The following is a 20,827-nucleotide window of genomic DNA, read 5'->3' as shown; positions in this document are numbered from 1 at the left end:
ATTATAATTCATCATCCAAACGGATACTTTCGAGAGTGAAAGGGGGAGCCATTAAAAATACACCACTCAGCAGCAGAAACAAGAGCTATCTCAGGCTATCTCAGGCAAAGGAGGACATATGTTTACCTTAAGTATCAATAAATCTGCTTTTGGCTTTACTGATCTCATTGAATGTGAAGAAACTGGTTGTTTCTTGATATTCATGAATGAATTACTACATATACTGTTTGCTTAAGCCAGTAAATTCTGCCACATTGTCTATGTCTAAGCCAAAAGCAAGCTTTCCTTCTTCCATCTAATCTTTTTCTACAGATGACACTTAGGTTAATGATTTTCTCATTGTCATTGAACGTAGTATCACAATACTACTTTCGAATATCCTAGGAATTACTGTCACAAAGGACAAAATTGTAAAAGTTCTTAAAGCTATTGTGTTTTCTATGATTTGACTTTCAGCATTTTTACAGTGATACATAGTGAATTATAAACTTTATTCATGTAAGAACAGTACATACGATGTTTTCCTTTTTCAGCTTTTATTAAGGTGTTAAAAAAGTAGTCTTTGAAAATAGTAATTCTGAATTAATTATGCTTCACCTATGGGGTAGCTCCTTTGGTTGTTTTAGGAGGGAAGTAAGAATTGTTAATAGTTACCGTATGTTGTAGGAGTTTTTCTAATTGTGATGAGTTTCTATTTATTTCTACAAGTGTTTTTCTGGGGATTTGCTTTTTTTCCCAGGAATCTGCTTCAATGCTTGGTGAATGTGGTATAATAATACGTAGTTTACCTGGTTTTTTTTCCTTGAATGAATGGAATATTTTGAATGAGATTTTTATTTGTTTTTAATTATGTACAGACTTTTTTTGTACTACTCTGATGGAGGTAAGAAATAAAAACACAGCTTTTACAAAGTTTACAATTTATACTCAGTTTATATTTAAAAACATAGGGGCAAGTAGATTTTTAAAATCTGATCTTATTCTTGTATTTAAGGGAGGGGAAGGATGTTTTCCTCACTTTGGACTCAGTGCTTTCTGAAACATGGCATAAGAAGAAAGTTATTCCTTTATTGTTGGTGTCTAGGTTGTGAATGCAGCTTTCTGTAAAATCCACCATAGAAGAAATGAAGAAAACATCTTTTATCACCCTGGTGAACAGCTGGATGGAACCAGACCACCCAGGCTCTTACCCACTTTTCAGTGGCATATTGATTAGACTTGAGTATCTGAGATTCATACGGGAATAATTCAAGTTTATCCTTTATTGTCGAAATGATTTCTAAAGAGCCTTGTACATATTTGCCAAGCGCTGCATACCTTTAGGTATTTCGACCTGAAAAGGCCTAGAAATTATATAGGCCCACCCATCATTTTATAAATGAGAACATTGAAGATTAAATGTTATTCTTAAGGTTTTAAACGTTCCATGGCAGGACTAAATAAGACATCATTTAATAATTATCTCTGGGCAAGACCAGAAGGTGGATTTGGGGGATTTAATTAATTAAGGTGTCCTTTCTTTTAATGACTTCGCACATGAGAGGATGTTTTTTCTTTATAAATGTATTGGCGTGTCTTGGATACTAGAAGCAGTGCTCAGGCCATAAGCAGTATTGTATGTGAACCTCCCTTAGACTTTTGAGAGACTTTTTCATTGATTGGTTTTTTTCTTCTGTTCAGTGTTTACAGGCATTGGAGTTTTTGCATGCTAATCAAGTGATCCACAGAGACATCAAAAGTGACAATGTGCTTTTGGGGATGGAAGGATCAGTTAAACTTAGTGAGTAATAAATGAACAAATATCATTTATTTGTTATTTATTATAATTTTCTGCCTTTTGTTTAAGTAAAAAACCTATTAACGTTTTTATGATAATATATGGAGAAGGAGGGAGAAACACAACTGGACAGCTTGTATTGAAATAGCAAATCTACTATACTTTCTGAATAATTTTAGGTGAGTTACTTAATCTCTTTGTGCCTGTTTTCTCATTTGCATGGTAAGGAGAATAATAATACCTATCTCAAAGAATTCTTCTGAGGATTAAAAATGTAAAACACTGAGGAACAGTGCCTGGCACTGTCATAATGTTGCAGCTATCTTCCAAAAATAAACTTGAATTTGTCTGTGCTGTCTGTTAGGGGAGATTTTTGTCATGCGGTTTGGCTTTCTTTGGATTTGGCAGAGAGTATGGCCTAATCAGGAGAAGTTTATAACCCTGACCTCGGAGATGACAAGGAACAAAAACCCCATGTAAACCTCTTCTTCCTAATTATCTTGTGCATCAGACAGGGTAGAGTCATGAAAAAAAAATTCCTAGATTCCTTTTCCTCTGCTAGTTATATTTCAGTTTTAATCATGTCCTCTGTGGAATTTAAGAAGAACTTCTACGGAGGTTTCTCTAACTACCATATCTAAAAACTCAAGGCATTTCTTAGATCAAGAAACCAAAAACATTTTCTTCTGTTCTGCTGGAGGGTTTGGCTCCTTTTTCAACATCCCTTTTTTAAGATACATCCTCTAAAAGTTATTCAAGCACAAGAAGAAGGGTCCAGGTTCTATCAAATGGTCAAAATATAAAATTACTAATCTTAATCATAATGGGCAATGGATTTCTCATACTTTTTTTGTAGATACACATTAGACTAAACTGAATTAGACTTTTCTGGATAACATTTAATCCTGGTTTTCCACTTATTAGGTGAATAATCTTGGGTAAGTTATCCAAAATATATAAGCCTCAGTTTCCCCATTTTAAAATTAGGAATAATAATAAATGTACCTATCTCATAGTTATCATGAGGATTTAGGTATGTTAATTTTTATAATAAGGTACTTGAAACAGTATCTGGGTTTGTTTTTTTTTAATTAAAGTTTATTGGGGTGACAATTGTTAGAAAAGTTACATAGATTTCAGGTGTACAATTCTGTAATATATCATCTATGTATCACATTGTATGTTCACCACCCAGACTCAGTTCTCTTTCTATCACCATATATTTGATCCCCTTTACCTTCATCTACTACCTGGTTTTTTGTAAGATTAATTTTGGCTATAAATATAATTTGACCTAATGTTTGCTCTTTTAGGATTCTCTCCTATAGAATTATTGAACATATGCACAAACAAGTACAAAGATGTTCTCTGCAACATTGTAAAGAAAAACCAAAAATATCTTAAATGTCTAGCAGTACGAAAATGGTCAAATAAGTTACAATATTTTTATATTCTGTAATATTGTGTAGTTATAATGAAGTAGATCAATGTATTAATAAGGAAAGATCTCTAAAAAGAAATTGTTTTAAAAAACAGTTTATAAAATACCCTCATTAGGTAAACTAAGTGGTTCATAGATATTGTTTGTATGTATGTAAATTCATAACAAAAAATCTGAAGCTTACAAACCTTAAACGTAACAGCAGTTACATATGGAACAGAATGGGTTTAACAGTGGAAGGGAGGGAAAAATTCTAGATTCTTATCCTGACTTTCCCCCTAAATTAACAGTACTAAGCTAGGCATTCTGCTCCTCAGTTATAAAACGAGGTGGTTGGAGTAGAGTAATGCTGGTGAGCACCTTGTAGGTACAGTTGCAGTTAAATGTGTGCTTTTTCTAGACTCTGCTAAGTCCGAGGCTTACTAATGCTAGCTTTTGTTTATTTTCTTTTATTTTCTTCAAAAGTAGTTGCCATTTCCTGACCTTTGCTGATTCACAGCATTTAGTTTTGGTGTCCACCTTTGGTGACTTTTTCTTTTAGACCTTTTTCAACTTTATTACAATTTTGGGGGTAGAATGAATTATTTAAAGACCTCTTGATAATTTGCCCTCTGCTTGTTGGAAGTAAAAGCAAACAAGTGAAAGTATGTAACATCATCAAAATAGTTGTAAACCCATGCTAGTTGACTTTATTGATACAATCTTTAAAAAACAGGAGGCTGAATAGTCAAATGTAATTAAGTCATCTAAAGTAAACTCTTAGATAAAACTATCCATGGATACCATTAACTCTGGATGTTTTGTTTTGTTTTATAGCTGACTTTGGTTTCTGTGCCCAGATCACCCCTGAACAGAGCAAGCGAAGTACCATGGTTGGCACGCCATACTGGATGGCACCAGAGGTGGTGACACGGAAAGCTTATGGCCCTAAAGTGGACATATGGTCTCTGGGTATCATGGCTATTGAGATGGTAGAAGGAGAGCCTCCATACCTCAATGAAAATCCCTTAAGGGTAAGAACAATTAAACACCAGTCTTATTTTAAGAAAAATCTTTTCTTTAAAACACTTATTTAGAATATCCTTGTGCCAGGCACTGGCCAAGAATTTAAGATGCAAAGTTGATTAAACCTAGTCTCTGCCCTTACTCTGCATCAAAAAATTATTTGCTTCTGGGTTGAGTTGAATATGTTAGGTAAAGAATTTATAGATGTTAGTAAGCTGAATGGTTTCTAATTTTGGACATAAGAATTTCCTCACTTTCCTACAGAGTTAAGGGTCCCTAGATATGCCCTTCAGGTTATCAACTTTGAACCTTGGCCTCTGGTACCCCCAGGTACAGAGAAGAGGAAAGCAAGATCACATCTGTCAGAAAGCTGTGTAGATGGCAATATTAAAGCCTATGTTCAAACAAAAGAGTGAGGGTCCTGAGATACAGATGAGGTCAGTAGACTTTATACAATTCAATGTTCAGCAGCTGAGGGTGGAGAGTTTGGGGGCCCCTTCCTTCCTTCCTTCCTTCCTTCCTTCCTTCCTTCCTTCCTTCCTTCCTTCCTATCTTCCTTCCCTCCCTCCTTCTCTCCTTCCCTCCCTCCTTTTGTTTCTTTATCTTTTATCTTCTACTTTTAAATTATCATATATGATACCAAATACGATGCCATTTCACACCTACAAGAATGACTATAATAAAAAAGATGACCAATAATAAGTGTTGGTGAGAATGTGGAGAAATTGGGACCCTCATACATTGCTAGTGGAAGGTCAAATGGTGCAGCGCTTTGAAAAACAATTTGACAATTCCTGTAAAAGTTCTCATAAAGTTACCCTATAACCTAGTAATTCCACTGCTAGGTATATATCCAAGAGAATTAAAAGCATATATCTACGCAAAACTTTATACACAAATATTGATAGCAACATTATTCATAATAGCCAAAAGGTAGAAACAAATGTCTATCACTTGATGAATAAACAAAACTGCTATATCAATACAATGGAATATTTTCGAGCTATAATTAAAGGAATGAAGTATAGATACATACAACATTGAACCTTGAAAGCATTATGCTAAGAAGTCAAACACAAAAGATCACATGTTGTATAATTATGGAATCATTTGATTCTTGTTCATGGTAATTGGGTTCTATAAAGTTGCAAACACTGAATTGATGAATACTGAACCATTGTTTCTAGGGCAAATATAGGGTTAGGTTCCTGCAAGCTTCTAGTTGCACCATTTTTGTCAACTGATCAATATGCAGCCTTGCTTTATGTTTGTTTCTGTTTAAAGACACTGTTTAACATAGGTGATTGATTCAGCAACATGAACTCACGGCCAGCAGCTCTATAACTCATGCCTGAATGAAGCTTGTCAGGCACATGTGTGTTCTCCATAAGGCACATCACTGCCTTCTTGCCCTTAGGAACACTAGACAGTACTTCAGCACTATGCTTTTTACCTTTCTGCGTAGATACATGAATAACCACAGAAGCACTGAGAGTTTTGATTTTGGACTTACAAATACATTTTAGTGAGTAGGTGAATTCGCATATATGAAATGAGGATCGACTGCATATGAATGCATAGAACAGGCAAATCTGTAGACAGGAGATTAGTGGTTTCCTGAGACTGAAGAGAGGAGGGCATGGGAAGTGACTAATAATGCACATGGATATTCTTTTTGGAGGGAAAAAAATATTCTGAGGTTAGACAATGGTGATGGTTGTATAACTTTGTGAGTATGCTAAACACTGAATTGTGCCCTTGAAAAGGGTGATTTTTATATAGTATGTGCATTGTATCTCAAAGCTTTTTTAAGAGTTTTTTAATTACTCTTTTTAAAGTCTATATGACTATAGACTTATTGCCAGAAGTTTTTAAATATTTTTTCAAAATTAGTTGGAGATGCCTATGTAAAATAGGCAGCAGAGAATGAGGTGCTGGCTGTGTGTAGAAGGCATCCTGTGTGGAGGGCATGGATTTGAATTCCGTTTTTCCTGAATGCGTTTCATCTTCTTGCAAAGATTTCAGTTCAAGTGAGCAATTAAAGTACTTCTGTAGAGGTAATTAATTTTAGAACAGTTTTTAAAACCCTCTAATTTTTTCAGTAAGTATTGATTCAGGTATCTGGTCTGTGTTAGGCACTGTTCAAGGCGCTGTCTAGAAGAACTAACAACAGAAAAGAAAAGAACCAATAAAATTCTTGCCCTCATAGAAGGAGGAGAGAAACATAAACAAAATCAGAATAATATGTAATACATTAAATGATGGACTCTTAAGTACGAGGACTGATAGGCAGGGAGTCAAGAGTGTTCAATCTGAAGAGTGCTTGGGGAGAGCTTCACTGGGTTGCCATCTGAATACGGGAGGTAAGAGAGTGATACTCTGACCTAAGGGTAGAACATTCCAATCAAAAGGAACAGCGTGTGCAAAGGCTGTAAAGCAGGAGCATTCCTAATGTATTCAAAGATCATTAAGGAGTCCAGCTTAGTTAGCATTCAGGGAGTGCACAGCAGGAAAAAAAAAAGGCAGATCAGTGAAGAAAGGAGGTCAGACTGTGTCATGCCTCATTGGGCCTTTGTGTGGATTCTGGCTTCTACAAAGGTAAGATGGGGAAACCATTGTACAGTTTTAAGCAGAGAAGTGAAATGGGCTTACTACTTCTAACAGGATCCCTCTAGCTACTTTGTTGAGAAGAGACTCTCAAGGGAGGCAAAGGCAGAAGCAGGAAAACCAGTTAGGAGGCTGTTGTAATAATCCAGGCAAGATACGATGGTAGCTCAGGGTAGGATGTTATCAGTGCAGGTCAGAAACAGTAGTTGGATTCTGGATGTAATTTGAAAGGAGAGCCTACATGAGAGAGAGGGAGAGATAACCCCCAAGAGTTTGACCTAAGCAACTGAAAAGATGAAGTTGAACTTCACCTTAACTGAAATGGGGTAGGCTGTAGGTAGAGTAGGAGGGTGGGGATGGCAAGTGGGAGATCAGGAGATGACATTTTAACATGTTTTAGACATGTTATGTTTGAAATACCTATTAAGACATCCAAGTGGATATGTTGAATAGGCTGGTGGGTATGCAAGTATGGAGTGCAGGCTAGAGAGATAAAATTGAGACTTGTTAGTTATAGAAATTATTTAAAGCTGTGAGACTAGATAGGATCACCAGGTCAAGTGGGCATAGACAGACAGTAGAGGAGATTTAGCTTGTACCCTGAGGCATTTCACAGCTAAGAGTCTGTGTGTGGCAGGCCAACAAAGGCGACTGAGAAGGAATGGCCAGAGAAGTAGATAAAACCAAATAAACATATGCCCTGAAATCTTCATGCAGAAAGTGAGGGACAATCAGCTTGTCAGAAAGTTATGTCAAGGAAGATGAGGACTGAGACTTGATATTTGGAGTTGGCAATGTGGATGTAATTGGTGAAAACTTGACAAACAGGAACTTCTGCTTCCTGTTGAGATGGAATAACAGGGATTAAATTAACCCTCCTATTAGAATATATGAAACAATGGTTTTTCAATATACCGGACATCAGACAATGGAGAATAGTGATCTTCAAAGATGGGAAAGGCATGAGGTGAACCCTGTGATTGCTCCAGCTTAGTGTCTTCAGAGAGTTTCCAGTCATGCACAGGGAGGGAGAATCCAGGTGGGGCACAGTGGACTCCCTGAGTTGACATAGAGTTGAGAGTATGGGGAGACCAAGGCAGCTGGAGTTCACAAGACACAAAGTACGGGGGAGGAGACCGCCTCCCAGAGACAAGAGTCTGTGAAGACTGTGGAAAATCCTCGTTGAATGTTCAACAGAGAGTGGCACACCTGTGTGAAGAAATCTGTCCAGGGCCAGGGATTTAACCATCTGCTAAGATTGGAGAGAACAATGCCTGGTGCTCACAAGACTGGGAATAGTGCCTGCTTCTGTCAGCCGTAATTCACAGAATATTGAATAGAAGTGCTAGGAAATAATTACCCCTAAGCTACATGCTGCTGTGGTCCCACCTAACAAACTTTAAAAACAAGACCCAAGGGATCAGTTCCAGAGTAGCTATCTCCCAGAACAAAACTCAAGAATATTTATAGGAATACTGATATATCCAGCACCTAAATATCCAAAGTTTGCCAGGCATGCAAAAGAACATGAAAATTACAACTCACAATGAGGAGAAAAATCCATCAATTGAAACCAACCCAGAACTGACGCAGATACAAGAATGAGTATACAAGATCATTAAAACAATTTCTATAACTGCATTCCAGATGTGAAAAGAGTTAAGTGGAGACATTTGTAAAGTATATTAAAAAAAAATGTTTACAGATACAAACTACAGTGTTTAAGATTGGACTAATGGCAGACTGTACATTGAAGAAAAAGATGATGATTTAATAATCATAGACATAGTAACAGAAACTATCCAAAATGAAACATAGGAACAAATGAAATGTTTAAAAAATGAAATAGTGTCAGTGTGCTTCAAGTGTTCTACATACACGTGTAATGGAGTTTTGAAAGAAAATATTGTTCAACCAATAATTCTACAGTCAAGAAATATCTTTTAAAAACTAAAGTGAAGTAAAGATTTTCTCAAACATATAAAAGTTGAAAGAATTTATCACCAGCAAATCTACATTACCAGGAAGTTTTTTTTAAGCAGAAAGAAAAGGGTAATGTGGCTTTACACAAAGAAATGGAGAGCACTAGAAATAGTAACTAAATGGGTAAATATATAAGATTTTTTTCTTATATAGATATCTTTAAAAGATAAAACTGTTTGAATAAGACTATCAATTAAGGGAGGGAAAAAAGTGTCTAAGTAAAATGACAACAAAAGCATAAGGCTGAAGGGGAGCATTATAAGATTCTTGTGCTGTGTGAAGTGGCATAATGTGATGATTGTGATAACTGAAAGCTGCATGCTATCTACACCCTTAAGCAAACACTAAATAATGAAAGAGTTACATCTAATAAAACTCAACTAAGAAGACAAAATAGAACCATAAGTAATACTGAGCTAAAAAAACAGTCCGCACTGATGGGTGGGGGGGTATGGAAAAGGGCCATGGGCCAAACTGAAAGAGCTCCAGTGGCTAAGATACAAATATTTGAACAAGAAAATTAAATAGTGTGGGATTATAACCCAAAGTATAAAATAATATTTGAGTCCATACTGATATAAGTGATTGAATAAATAAATAAATAAATGGGCAGAAGAGAAAAATCTCACGCAGAATTCCAAATCGTTTATGTAGATGTTCCACCCTGAAGGAGATGGAGCATAACTGCCTGCTCCTTCAATGTAGGCTGCACATAGCAACTGTCTTCCAAAGAGCACAGTGTGAAGAAGGGAGAAAAAAGTAGCTTGACAGTAGAGAAATCTGACAAACACTATCTCAGCCAGGTGATAAGTTGAACACGAACAGTCCTAAATCATGTTGATAGTATGTCCCTTTGATATGATGCAATGAAAATGGCAGTCTATCTGTGATCCTCTTCCTCTAGACCCATAAATTCTGTCTAACCATGTGAAAAACATCAAATTTATTTATTTTTAAATTGATAGTTTACATTCTTTTTTTAAATTTATTTTTATTTTTTTATTTTATTGGGCAATACTGAGGGACAGTGTGTTTCTCCAGAGCTCATCAGCTCCAAGTAGTTGTCCTTGAATCTAGTTGTGGAGGGCGCAGCTCAGCTCCAAGTCCAGTGCCGTTTTCAATCTTAGTTGCAGGGGGCACAGCCCATCTTCCCATATGTGGGTATTGAACCGACAACACTGTTGCTGAGAGCTCGCATTCTAACCAACTGAGCCATCCGGCCGCCCCTCCGGAAGCTCAGCGGCAGCTCGTTTTCTTCAGTATAGTTGTGTAGGGTGCAGCTCACTGACTGTGTGAGAATCAAACCGGCAACCCTGTTGTTCAGAGCTTGCGCTCTAACCCACTGAGCCACCCGTCCTCCCCAAGCATCAAATTTCAGTAGAAGAGCATCCTACATTATAATACCTGACCAGAAATATTCCTTCAAGCTGTCAGGGTCATCAAAAAGAAAGTCTAAGAAATTGTCACAGCCAAGAGGAGCCTAAGGAAACACAACAAATATAATGTATAGTATCCTGGAACAGAAACAGGAGAGTGGGAGAGCACATGAAATCAGGAAATCTAGTGTGAATGCTGGAAGGACTAAAGGCCCATCCCATGTGAGGTTAACAATGCCAGTCAGCAGGGTATATTTGTATCTTTTTCTTCCACCGTACTTAGCTGCATTGGTGCACGCAAGATGTAGGCAGAGTTTTGAATGCTGTGAACTGCAAGAGGATCAAAGACATGCTTATGTGAAAGTAATCCTGGACAGTGGAAGATGAGTGGGATTTATTTAGGTTCAGTGGAGTCAAGAGATTGCTAGCATTGGTGTACTACGAGTAGATGTGAGAACAGTAGTTGGGAGTGCAACTAAGATTTTAGAGTTGCAGTTATTGGTACTGATAAGATATAGGATATGACCGTGGTTGTGTGTGTGGCTGAGGTAGGCTCAAGGACAAGAAATGGGAGAAGAGGTCAAGGAGTTTTAGGTTCTCAAGCATCTTTGTAGCTATTGCAATCACTGTGAATTATGAGTAATGTTAGCGATAAAAGTATTTGGTAGATCTTTGAAACAAGGAAAGGTAGATACGAGTTTGAAAGGGCAGGAGTTACACGGATAGATACGGAGAGAGTTAGAGACCTCAAAAGAGGCAGTGAGGAACCAAAAGAACACTCCATCTCCAGACCCATGCAAAGGTGTAGGAGAGAAAAAGCTACCACTAGAGAGCACTGTGGATGAGGCAGAATCCTCATGGGAGAGCCAGGCCATCATAAAGTATGAAGAATGTTTGAGAAGGGAACGGGGAGCCATGTTGCAAAATTAAAGCCAGAAAGGGAAATGTGCAGAGTCACATGTGCATTAGAATGGAGAAACTGGGAGAATGATTGGGAGTCATGGGATGGGCTGTTTATAATCGCCAACATACATGAAGATAGAGAGTAGTAGTAAGATTTACCTCAAAGTAGAGAAATGGTTGTTAAGTATTTGGAGAGAAGGAATACTTATTTTTATGGAGTTGTCCATTAATCCCTTCTGTGGAAGTGGGGAGGCTCAGAACAGTCTTATGATCTTAACTTGAAATTAATTGCTATCAGAATTTCTTAGAATGAAATTTTTAAATGAAAATTTTGATTGAGATGTAAAGAGAAGTAAACTTAAGTATAAAAACAAGGAAATGGGCAGACTCATCATACTGATGGTTCGAATGTTAGTTGGTACCATTTTTTTATGGCATTTTGGCAATACAGCAGAAACTTTAAATAATTCAGTAGAAATTCTAGGTGACCTTGGGTTTGGCAATGTTTTTAGATACAATATCAAAAGTATGACCCATGAAAGAATACATTTGAGTTTGTTAGAAATGGAATCATGTCCTCTGAGAAAGATAGAATTAAGAGAATGAAAAAACAAGTCACAGACTGAAAGAAAATACTTGTAAAACCCCTATCTGATAAAAGATGTTATACAAAATACACAAAGAACTCTTAAAACTCAACAGTAAGAAAATAACCCAATTTTTAAATGGGCAAAAGATCCACACATTACCACAGAAGATACACATGTCAAATAAACATATGAAAGGATGGTCAACATAATGTCGTTAGGGAATTGCTAAATTAAAACAACAATGAAATACCAATACATACTTATTAGAATGGCCTACAATACAAAAATCTGAAAATACCAAATGCCGGTGTCGATTTGGAGCAACAGGAACTCACATTCATTGCTGATAGGAATGCGAAATGGTACAGCCACTTTGGAAGACATTTGCATTTTCTACAAAACTAAACATACTGTAACACACAATCCAGAATTGTACTTAGTATTACTTACCCAAATGAGTTAAAAATTTATGTCCATACAAGACCTAAACACAAATGTTTATGGTATCTTTATTCATAATTGCCCCAAATTGGAAGCAGCCAAGATGTGAAATGTATATATACACTGTATTTTTAAAAGTATATAAATCGATAACGGTACATACATACAATTGAATGTTATTCCGTAACATTTAAAAAGATAAAAAGAAATGAGCTATCAAACCACAAAAAGACTTGGAAGAACCTCACATGCATATTGCTTAGTGAAAGAACCCAGTCTCAAGAGGCTACATACAAGGTCTGACAATTAAGTTCGCGAATTCATCCTAGAAAAAGTGCTACATAGCTCATTGCTGAATATCACTATGGTCACCTTTGAAGTACTCCCCTTGGGAAGCTATGCACCAACACCAGTGCCTAGTCTACCCTTCAAAGTGATTTTGGAACTTTTTCTGGAATGGCCATCAGAGCTGTCATCGTATTACCCTAATGTCCTGAAGGTCGTCAAAATGTCTTCCTTTCAATATTTCCTTTATCTTCGGGTAAAGAAAGAAGTCATTGGGGGCCAGATCAGGTGAGTAGGGAGGGTGTTCCAGTACAGTTATTTGTTTACTGGCTAAAAACTCCCTCACACACAGTGCCGTGTGAGCTGGTGCATTGTCATGATGCAAGAGCCATGAATTGTTGGCGAAAAGTTCAGGTCGTCTAACCTTTTCACACAGCCTTTTCACCTCAGCACTTCCAAGTAGTAAACTTGGTTAACTGTCCAGTTGGAGCAAATTCATAATGAACAGTCCCTCTGATACCAAAAAGGTTAGCAACAAGTTTGTGAACTTAGTTGTCAAACCTTTTATGGTATGATTCCAACTATAGAGAGTGAAAAAAGATCAGTGGTTGCCAGAGGGGTCAGGCTATGAGAATGATAAATTGGTGGAGCACAGGGGACTTTTTAGGGTAGTGAAATTACTCTGTGTTGTACTGTAATGGTGGATACATGGCAAGTATGCATTTGTCAAAACCCATAGAACCATACAATACAAAGAGTAAACCCTAATGTAAACTATAGGTTTTTGTTTAATGAAAGTGTATCTATTGTTTTCATCACCTGTAACAAGTATATAGTACTAATGTAAGATATTGATACTAGGGGAAACTGTTGGTGGGGTATATGGGAGCTCTAAGCCTATTAATTATTTTTTAATTCCATTTCTAGGAGCTTAAAATAATCAGAAAAGCACATAAAGAATACAAGGATTTTCCAAAGGGGATTGACTAGATTATGAAACATCCACATAATTGACGACACTAGTCAATCCAGCCAATAAAATAATTTTGTAGCTCTAATATATTATTAGTAAGGATAAGGCTGGGATGTAGCTAGTTTTATTTTTGGGTTTGCTTTTTTTCAAGTTTATTTTTTTAGAGCAGTTTTATGTTCACCGCAAAAATGAGAGGAAGATACAGAGATTTCCTATGTACCCACTTCCCCCATACATGTATACACACCTCCCCAGTTACCAACACCCCTCACCAGAGGGTACATTTCTTACAATCAGTGAACCTACACTGACACATCATTATCACCCAGAGTCCATAGTTTCCATTAGGATTCATGCTTGGTGGTGTACATTCTATGGGTTTGGACAAATGTATAATGAAAAACGTGTCTATTGTTATAGTATACAAAGTATTTTCACTGTCCTAAATATTCTCTGTGCTCTGCCTCTTCACCTATACATAGATACAGCTAGTTTATGGTGGGTTTTTTTTAAGTTTCAATAAACTCCATTGTTTTGAAATGTGTGATTTGATAAAAGCTTGAGAAAGGTAAATTGGATACTATATGTTAATGGTGGGGTTGTCATCTTTTTTCTTCATGCCCTTACATATTACAGTTCTTTATATATTGCATTTATAAACAACCACCACCCAAAAAAAAAAAGATAAAGCTAATTTTTGAAAAAGAAATTAGGGAAATGAAACATCTGAAATAAAAGAAAAATATCTAATCCAAATGGGTAGAAATAATACTGACTTCACTTTAGTATTTATGGTGATTATCTTTAAAAACATGAAAGACCCATAAACTTTATAAAGTGCTTTCTAACTTTATTGGGCTACATTATATCAATGGTGTTCTTGTTTTTAGGCCTTATACCTGATAGCAACTAATGGAACCCCAGAACTTCAGAACCCAGAGAAACTTTCCCCAATATTTCGGGATTTCTTAAATCGATGTTTGGAGATGGATGTGGAGAAAAGGGGTTCAGCCAAAGAACTGTTACAGGTGAATTTGGAAATGATAACTGTTTTTGTAATAACTTGACCTTTGAGTAACCAAAGTTTACATGATGTTATTCATTACATTTCACTACTTGTTCATTACCAGCAGCATGGCAGCTGCCGCAATTTAGCATTTCATCTGCTGGGAATAAAATACCCGTCAAACTATAATATGAGTTTTTGCATATTAGGAGTTCTCAGACCAGTTCATTGCTGACACGGGAATCCGGGTCATTCGACTGAAATTGTTTATAATATTAGAAAAACTTAAAAAGACTATGCTTTCAACTATACAAGTGATGTATTGGTTCTGTTGATTTTATGGAGGTATTGAAATAGTGTTTATTAAATGAATTATGGTCCATAAAAATCTTTGGGGCTTTAATTGAAAGTAAATATTTAGCTTCTAAACTGCTGACACACATTTATTTTTCTCCCCTCTTTCTGGCAGCATCCCTTCCTGAAACTGGCCAAACCGTTATCTAGTTTGACACCACTGATTATGGCAGCTAAAGAAGCAATGAAGAGTAACCGTTAACATCATTGCCGTGGCCTCATATTCTTTGTTCCATTTTCTAAAAGAAGTCCTTTAATATATGAAAATTATTACTCTTTTGGGGTTTAAGGAAACGGTCTGCATAACATGGAGGAAATAAAAAAAACAAACTACTACTTCCTGAAGACAACCAAGAGAAAATTGCAAAACAGGATGACAACTTTGTATTGAATCCCTTCTTTAGGGTCCAAAAGGAATTGAATTGTGGACTGAATCACTAGCCTTACTTTTTTCAGCAGACAGCCCATCAGGGCCATTTATCATGCTTGAGATTTGCATTCTATTTTGCTGACTTCATTGTAATAGATCCCATTCATTGCCCCTCTTGGGATATTTTCAATACTTGAATGGCAGATTCGAGTTTTTCAGAGTATTTGTTTCATCTGCTAGTCTTTTCTCTCTTTGTAGCTTTGTTTTTCCTCGACTTGCTCCGTTTGAGTTGTTTTCCTTAGGCCTAAACTAGAGGCAAGTTTAATAGAAATTATTTAGCTCCTTATATTGGTAAAGGAACTTGATATGGTTTAACTTTGTATAGAAGTTAGGACCAGCTATTGTTACATGAAATATTTCGGTTCAGAATTTGAACTGGGGGAAGGGAAGAAAAGTATGTGATTTTTACCTTTTTTAACAAATGTGAAAGTCAGTTTTAGAAATTTCATGATAGTGAGGTGTTTGGCATTTGTTACATGTATAGAGAGACTAATAATCTATATTTATAGCTGAATCATTGAGACAAAAAAAGAACCCCATTGACTACATCCTTACAATTTTATTTTCCCTTCTGACTGTTTCCTCTCCCGATTTGGCTTCAGGAACCAAAGCGATCTGTCCTTGTTCCATCTTGGACTTTTATGACTTTGGTTGATGCCGCTAGTACTTTCCCCTTCCCTTTTCCTCCCCCTTCATTTTGGAAATAAGTTTCTGTATATGTTGTAATTTTAGTTTGTTTTTTAATTAACCCTCTCTCACCCTACTCCCCACCCCATGGTAAATAATATAATAACCATTGGATTTTCAGAATTTAAAAGGTAACTCTTTTTCCGTTTAAAGGAGAAAAATACTTGGAGCTAGTAGAGACGAAGTGGGGGTATTTTATCTTAGCTCTAAAATAATTAAATGAGATTATATTCGTGAAAGAGAAATGTCGGTTACATAAAGATACAGCTGCTAACCAGTAAACTGTAAAGATTTGTTATAAACATTGTTCCCAACCCATTACCAACATTTTATTATCCGAGACCTTAAATGACAGAGTATTTCTTGATAAATTCATGGATCATTTGAAATGTTGAGCTACTTTTGATTTTTTTCAAATAAGTAAATAATATTCATGTAAAAAAACTGGAGAAAGGAAGAAAAATGAAATGTGCTTGTTTATAGCAATACTTTATTTTAAAGATTTTTAAAAGGTCTGTGACCTGCAGCATTAATTATTAGACTGCCCTCTCTTCTCTCCTCCCCTCCTCTTCTTCCTCTCCTCTTCCTTTCTCATTTTTTTTATTTTTTTACATTTGGATGTAGTGTCGCACCTTCTGGCGTGCCAAGAGCCACATAAAAGAGAAAAATCAGTGGTCTGGTTCTGGAACAGAATGTTCCCACCATTCTCTGCTAATTAACTTCATACCTACTTGCCATGCTGCCATAGTACATACAGATAATGAATAAAAACAGTTTTGACGATTTGGAGTACATTGGGGGGAACTAATAATGTTTTATGTCCTATCATTCCCATCATCTGTGTTAAGATACAAGTAATGGATAGAAATGCCTGTTTTTTATTGATAATGCAGGAAGGTTTTCACAAAAATGAGTAAAATAATGCAACTTTTATCTAGAGCACTTAATGAGCTGTTTTCAATTTGATTCTTGATTTTATGTTTCCCTGGATTATATTAGCCCCCCTATAGCTATTACTAAATTACTTTACAGAAGCAAGCTGGTTTATTTTTGGTGGAAAGCTACATTGACTTTTGAGTTCCAGATTTGAACATTCTTTGTAAATAGTTGTCTGGATGGATTGTGATAAAGAAGATGCTACCGATGAAATAGAACCCAACTAGATGATAAGACTGATCACCATGACCTCTCTAGAAGGCACTTCATATATAAGTCATAAAGACCATATTCATTGAATACAGTGCCAATGCCCCATTTTTATTCCTGTGACTCAACAAAGGTCTTTTCAGTTTATAGAAGCAGTTTGGGATTTGTATTTACAACTTTTGATGGTTACCTGCACGTCCATTGCTGGCAACGGACTTTGTCATTAAAATCTGACTCCTAGGTTAAGGGAGCTACACACTGTGGTTTATTCTTTACTTACTTGCATAAACTAACTTGTAATAGAAATATACTTTGGTTAATTCTGAAATGTGTCATTTTTAAACAAAATAATCTTAAAAGCAATACAGAATTGTGATTTACTAGTTAATTTTAAATTAAAATGTTTAGATTTTGTTGAAAGAAAAATTATATCTGAATCAAGATTCATGTTTTTTAATAGCTGCCTTTTGTATTCACCCTTTTGTCATCACTTTAAAATGAAAATTCCCATTTAAATATAAAAGTTACCTTAGTAGTCTTCTTGTGTTATTAGGACAATATTACTATAGTACTTATTTATTTTATTTCAGACTCTAGCGGTCTTAAAGTTTCCTTCTCCTCTTGTTCCTTTTGCTGCTTTTAGGGACAGTTAAAACTGGGAAACCATGAAAATACTGAATAATTTATCCTACGTAGGATAGTAAACAACTAGAGTGATTGTGATAGCAATAGAAACCAAGGCTAACACAACTCTCTTCATGTGTTGAGTGCCTGGCACATAGTATACATTCTCTTCCTTTCCACATATAAATATTAAGCTGCTTAAAATGTATCTAGTTACCACCAGTCCTAAACAAACCTGTGCCTTTAATAAGCAATTTAAAACTACCTATGACTTTTCTTTTAGGGCTCACATAACTACATGTTTGATTAAATATACTGTACTCTAGCCAGAATAATTCTTGATCTGGTCAGGCAGTAGCTATAGTTAGAAAAAAATGGATGCATCAGTTTTTTAATCTAAAAGTTTAAAAATATACTGAGATCCATATCCAGTGAAATGTCAAAAAATTATTATGGAATATAGCTAAAATCCAGACTTTTTTATAGTGGAATTTCATAATATAAAAAGCAGATGTCGTCCTTGTCTCCATTGCTCCTACAATACATATTTAAACAATTAAAATCAGTTTTTCCCACAGTGCGTGCAAATGCATGTGTAAGAAAGGAAAACACCCACACACACTTTTTTCTCTCTCACTCAACCCATTTATTGACTACTTTGGCAAAGATACTGTGGTAGATATTGTAGGAATTTTACAAAGGAGAATCAAGCACTGACCTGGCCTTGAGAGAACTGAAGTGTTTCTCCTTCATCATTCTGGAATGTTGCCAAATGAGAGGGAGAAAGGAATGTGTAATAATTCTGTCAAACAAATTTTCATTCTGTATTAAGAAAAACAATTATAGTTGGAATTGAACATCTTTGGTAGGAACGTATTGCTTTTTTTTTGGTAGATAGAAATGGAACTAAGTTGAAAGCAGCTTGTCTTTTCTGTTTTGTCTTCAAATTTTATATTGACTTTTATTTTTAATTTAATCCTATTCAATTATTTAATTGTTACCTTGACATTAACTGCTGTATTTGATGACTGTTCAATAATTTTGTTCTTTCAGGGCTAGAAATAAAACTTTTTTTTGTTTATTTTTTCCTTTCCTAAACTCAATTCTTTAAATTAGAATACCTTAAAAGAATAAGTGTAATAGGTTTTCAAAGAGCATTATATAGTGTTTTTAAAGCTAAATGTTTTTTAAACATGCCATGGCACCATTTTGAATGTACTACAAGGCCCAAATTAGGTTTCCAGAAATGTATGGGTAGTAAGCACGAGCCCTCCCTCTTCTAAACCAGGTTCAGAATAAATTTAGAAATGTTCTGACCGTCAGACCCAGGGAAACACTTCTGACCTGTTTGATACCTTCAGTGAGTTGGCCTCAAATTCTAATGCTAACCTAGCAGAGGTAGTGAGAATCTTACTACCACATTTCCCCAAAAATAAGACCGGGTCTTATACCCTATTTCCCCGAAAATGAGGCCGGGTGTTATATTAATTTTTGCTCCAAATGACACATTATGTGTATTTTCAGGAGATGTCTTATTTTTTCATTTACAACGATCTACATTTATTCAAATACAGTCATGTCATCTTCTGGAACATCGTTATAACATATTAAATGCGTCCATCTGGCTGACTATCTTAACAGGCTTATTTTCGGGGTAGGTCTTATTTTTGGGCAAACACGGTAGCATTTCTGCGTTAACTGCACCAAGACAGCTTTAAAAGTGCAACACTTTAGTGCATCACTTCATTATACACATTTAATTTGGAATGTTGGATACCTTGACATGGAGAGCAGCTGCAGTATAGAGTTCACTATCACAAACCAAAATTACACATTTTTAGCAATGACTGCTTAAAATATATTTGTTACACTGTAAATCTGTTTAGTGCTATTCTAACATTTGTATTTCCTTAATTACAGCAAATTCTTAAAAGATTTGCTTAAGAAAAGTTCAAAATGCCTGTGTGATTGATTTGAAAAGCACTATTTGTATGAGTTTAAAGCATTTAAATTGAATTAGGAAATTATTTTTTATGCTAAATTATTTAACAAGTTTTATCTTTTGAAGAGGAGGAGGGGGAGTAGAACAATGAAGGGAAAGGTCTTTTTTGTAAACCTAGTTATTTTAGCCATTTAACAAAATAACGTGCATAGATTAAAAATCCGAATACTAATCTTAAAGGAGTTGTAATAGTCTCCAGTTTTCAACTTCCCCACTGCCAAGTCCTGCTCCACAGACGCATCTGTTTTTAACTCTGAGCTGTTTTTAGCATGCATTAATCTTCACCTCTCTAAATTATATACTTATGCTGGTATTTCTTGACGTTTCTATATACTTTCTCTAGTAATTTCCTGTTATGATGGTTGAGAACTTGGGTACCGTCATACCATCACATTCTTCCATTTCTACTCCCTTAATCTCTGAATTAAGAGAGATGGCAATTTTTTATTCAATTAGTCAGTTTTTACCTTAATGGCTATGCAGGAGTGTTGTTTGCTTGAGTCGAGTAAGTTATCATTACATGTCATTTCCTGTACAACTCTGATTTTCCTGTTGTTAATTTTCTTGTCTTTGTTGCCTCTGAAAATTTCTGTTATCACTAAGTTTTCCCAAACTCCCCACAAAATTACAAAAGCCCTCTGAAAACTATTTTCTATAGTCTCAAATAATGACTTCCTTTTTCTTTCCTGGAACTTGATTGGGGCTGTAGTTTGCACTGTTGCTCTCCAGGCCTTCTGCTCCTCTGGCATCTGAAACTCCACTTTACTCTTGAGTTAGATCCTTTGTTTCCTGAACACCATATCTTCTTGTTTGGCTTATTCCCTCATTCTGGAGAAGTACATCTTCGACTAGCTTCTTGAGAAAGGGTATGTAAAGGTAAGATTTTTAAGAACTTGCATGTCTGAAAACGGCTCACGTTTAACTGATGCTATAGGATTTTAGGTTGGAATCATGAGAATTTTGAAGTCACTGCTTCATTGTCTTATAACCTGCCATTTCTGATAATACCTTTGTATATAACCCATTTCTCTGCTTCTCTGGAAGTTTTTTCCTGAAATTTTACCATCAAGTGCCTTGGTAAGGGTATATATGTTTTAATACGCTTTGGGCATTTGGCAGGCTGTCTTGGTCAGGCTTACTTCCTTCAGTTCTGGGAAATTCTTGTATTTAATAATTACCACATTTTCCTCCATTATT

At 35.8% G+C, this 20,827-nt stretch overlaps 1 protein-coding gene across 1 annotated transcript in view; it reads left to right on the top strand.

Annotated features, from left to right (window-relative positions):
- Positions 1-18,709, top strand: part of PAK2 (p21 (RAC1) activated kinase 2) — a 66,952-nt gene extending 48,243 nt beyond the window's left edge. The window contains exons 12-15 of the mRNA XM_019723624.2: positions 1,681-1,780; positions 4,035-4,231; positions 14,272-14,409; positions 14,857-18,709. Of these exons, the coding sequence (XP_019579183.1) occupies positions 1,681-1,780; positions 4,035-4,231; positions 14,272-14,409; positions 14,857-14,943 (522 nt within the window). The 3' untranslated portion in view covers positions 14,944-18,709. The remainder of the gene's footprint in view (positions 1-1,680; positions 1,781-4,034; positions 4,232-14,271; positions 14,410-14,856) is intronic.
- The last annotated feature ends 2,118 nt before the right edge of the window (positions 18,710-20,827 follow it).

The sequence above is a fragment of the Rhinolophus sinicus genome, linkage group LG01 (genome assembly GCF_036562045.2).
Source record: "Rhinolophus sinicus isolate RSC01 linkage group LG01, ASM3656204v1, whole genome shotgun sequence".
Taxonomy (NCBI): Eukaryota; Metazoa; Chordata; class Mammalia; order Chiroptera; family Rhinolophidae; genus Rhinolophus; species Rhinolophus sinicus.
This window is presented reverse-complemented; position numbering and strand designations above follow the sequence as displayed.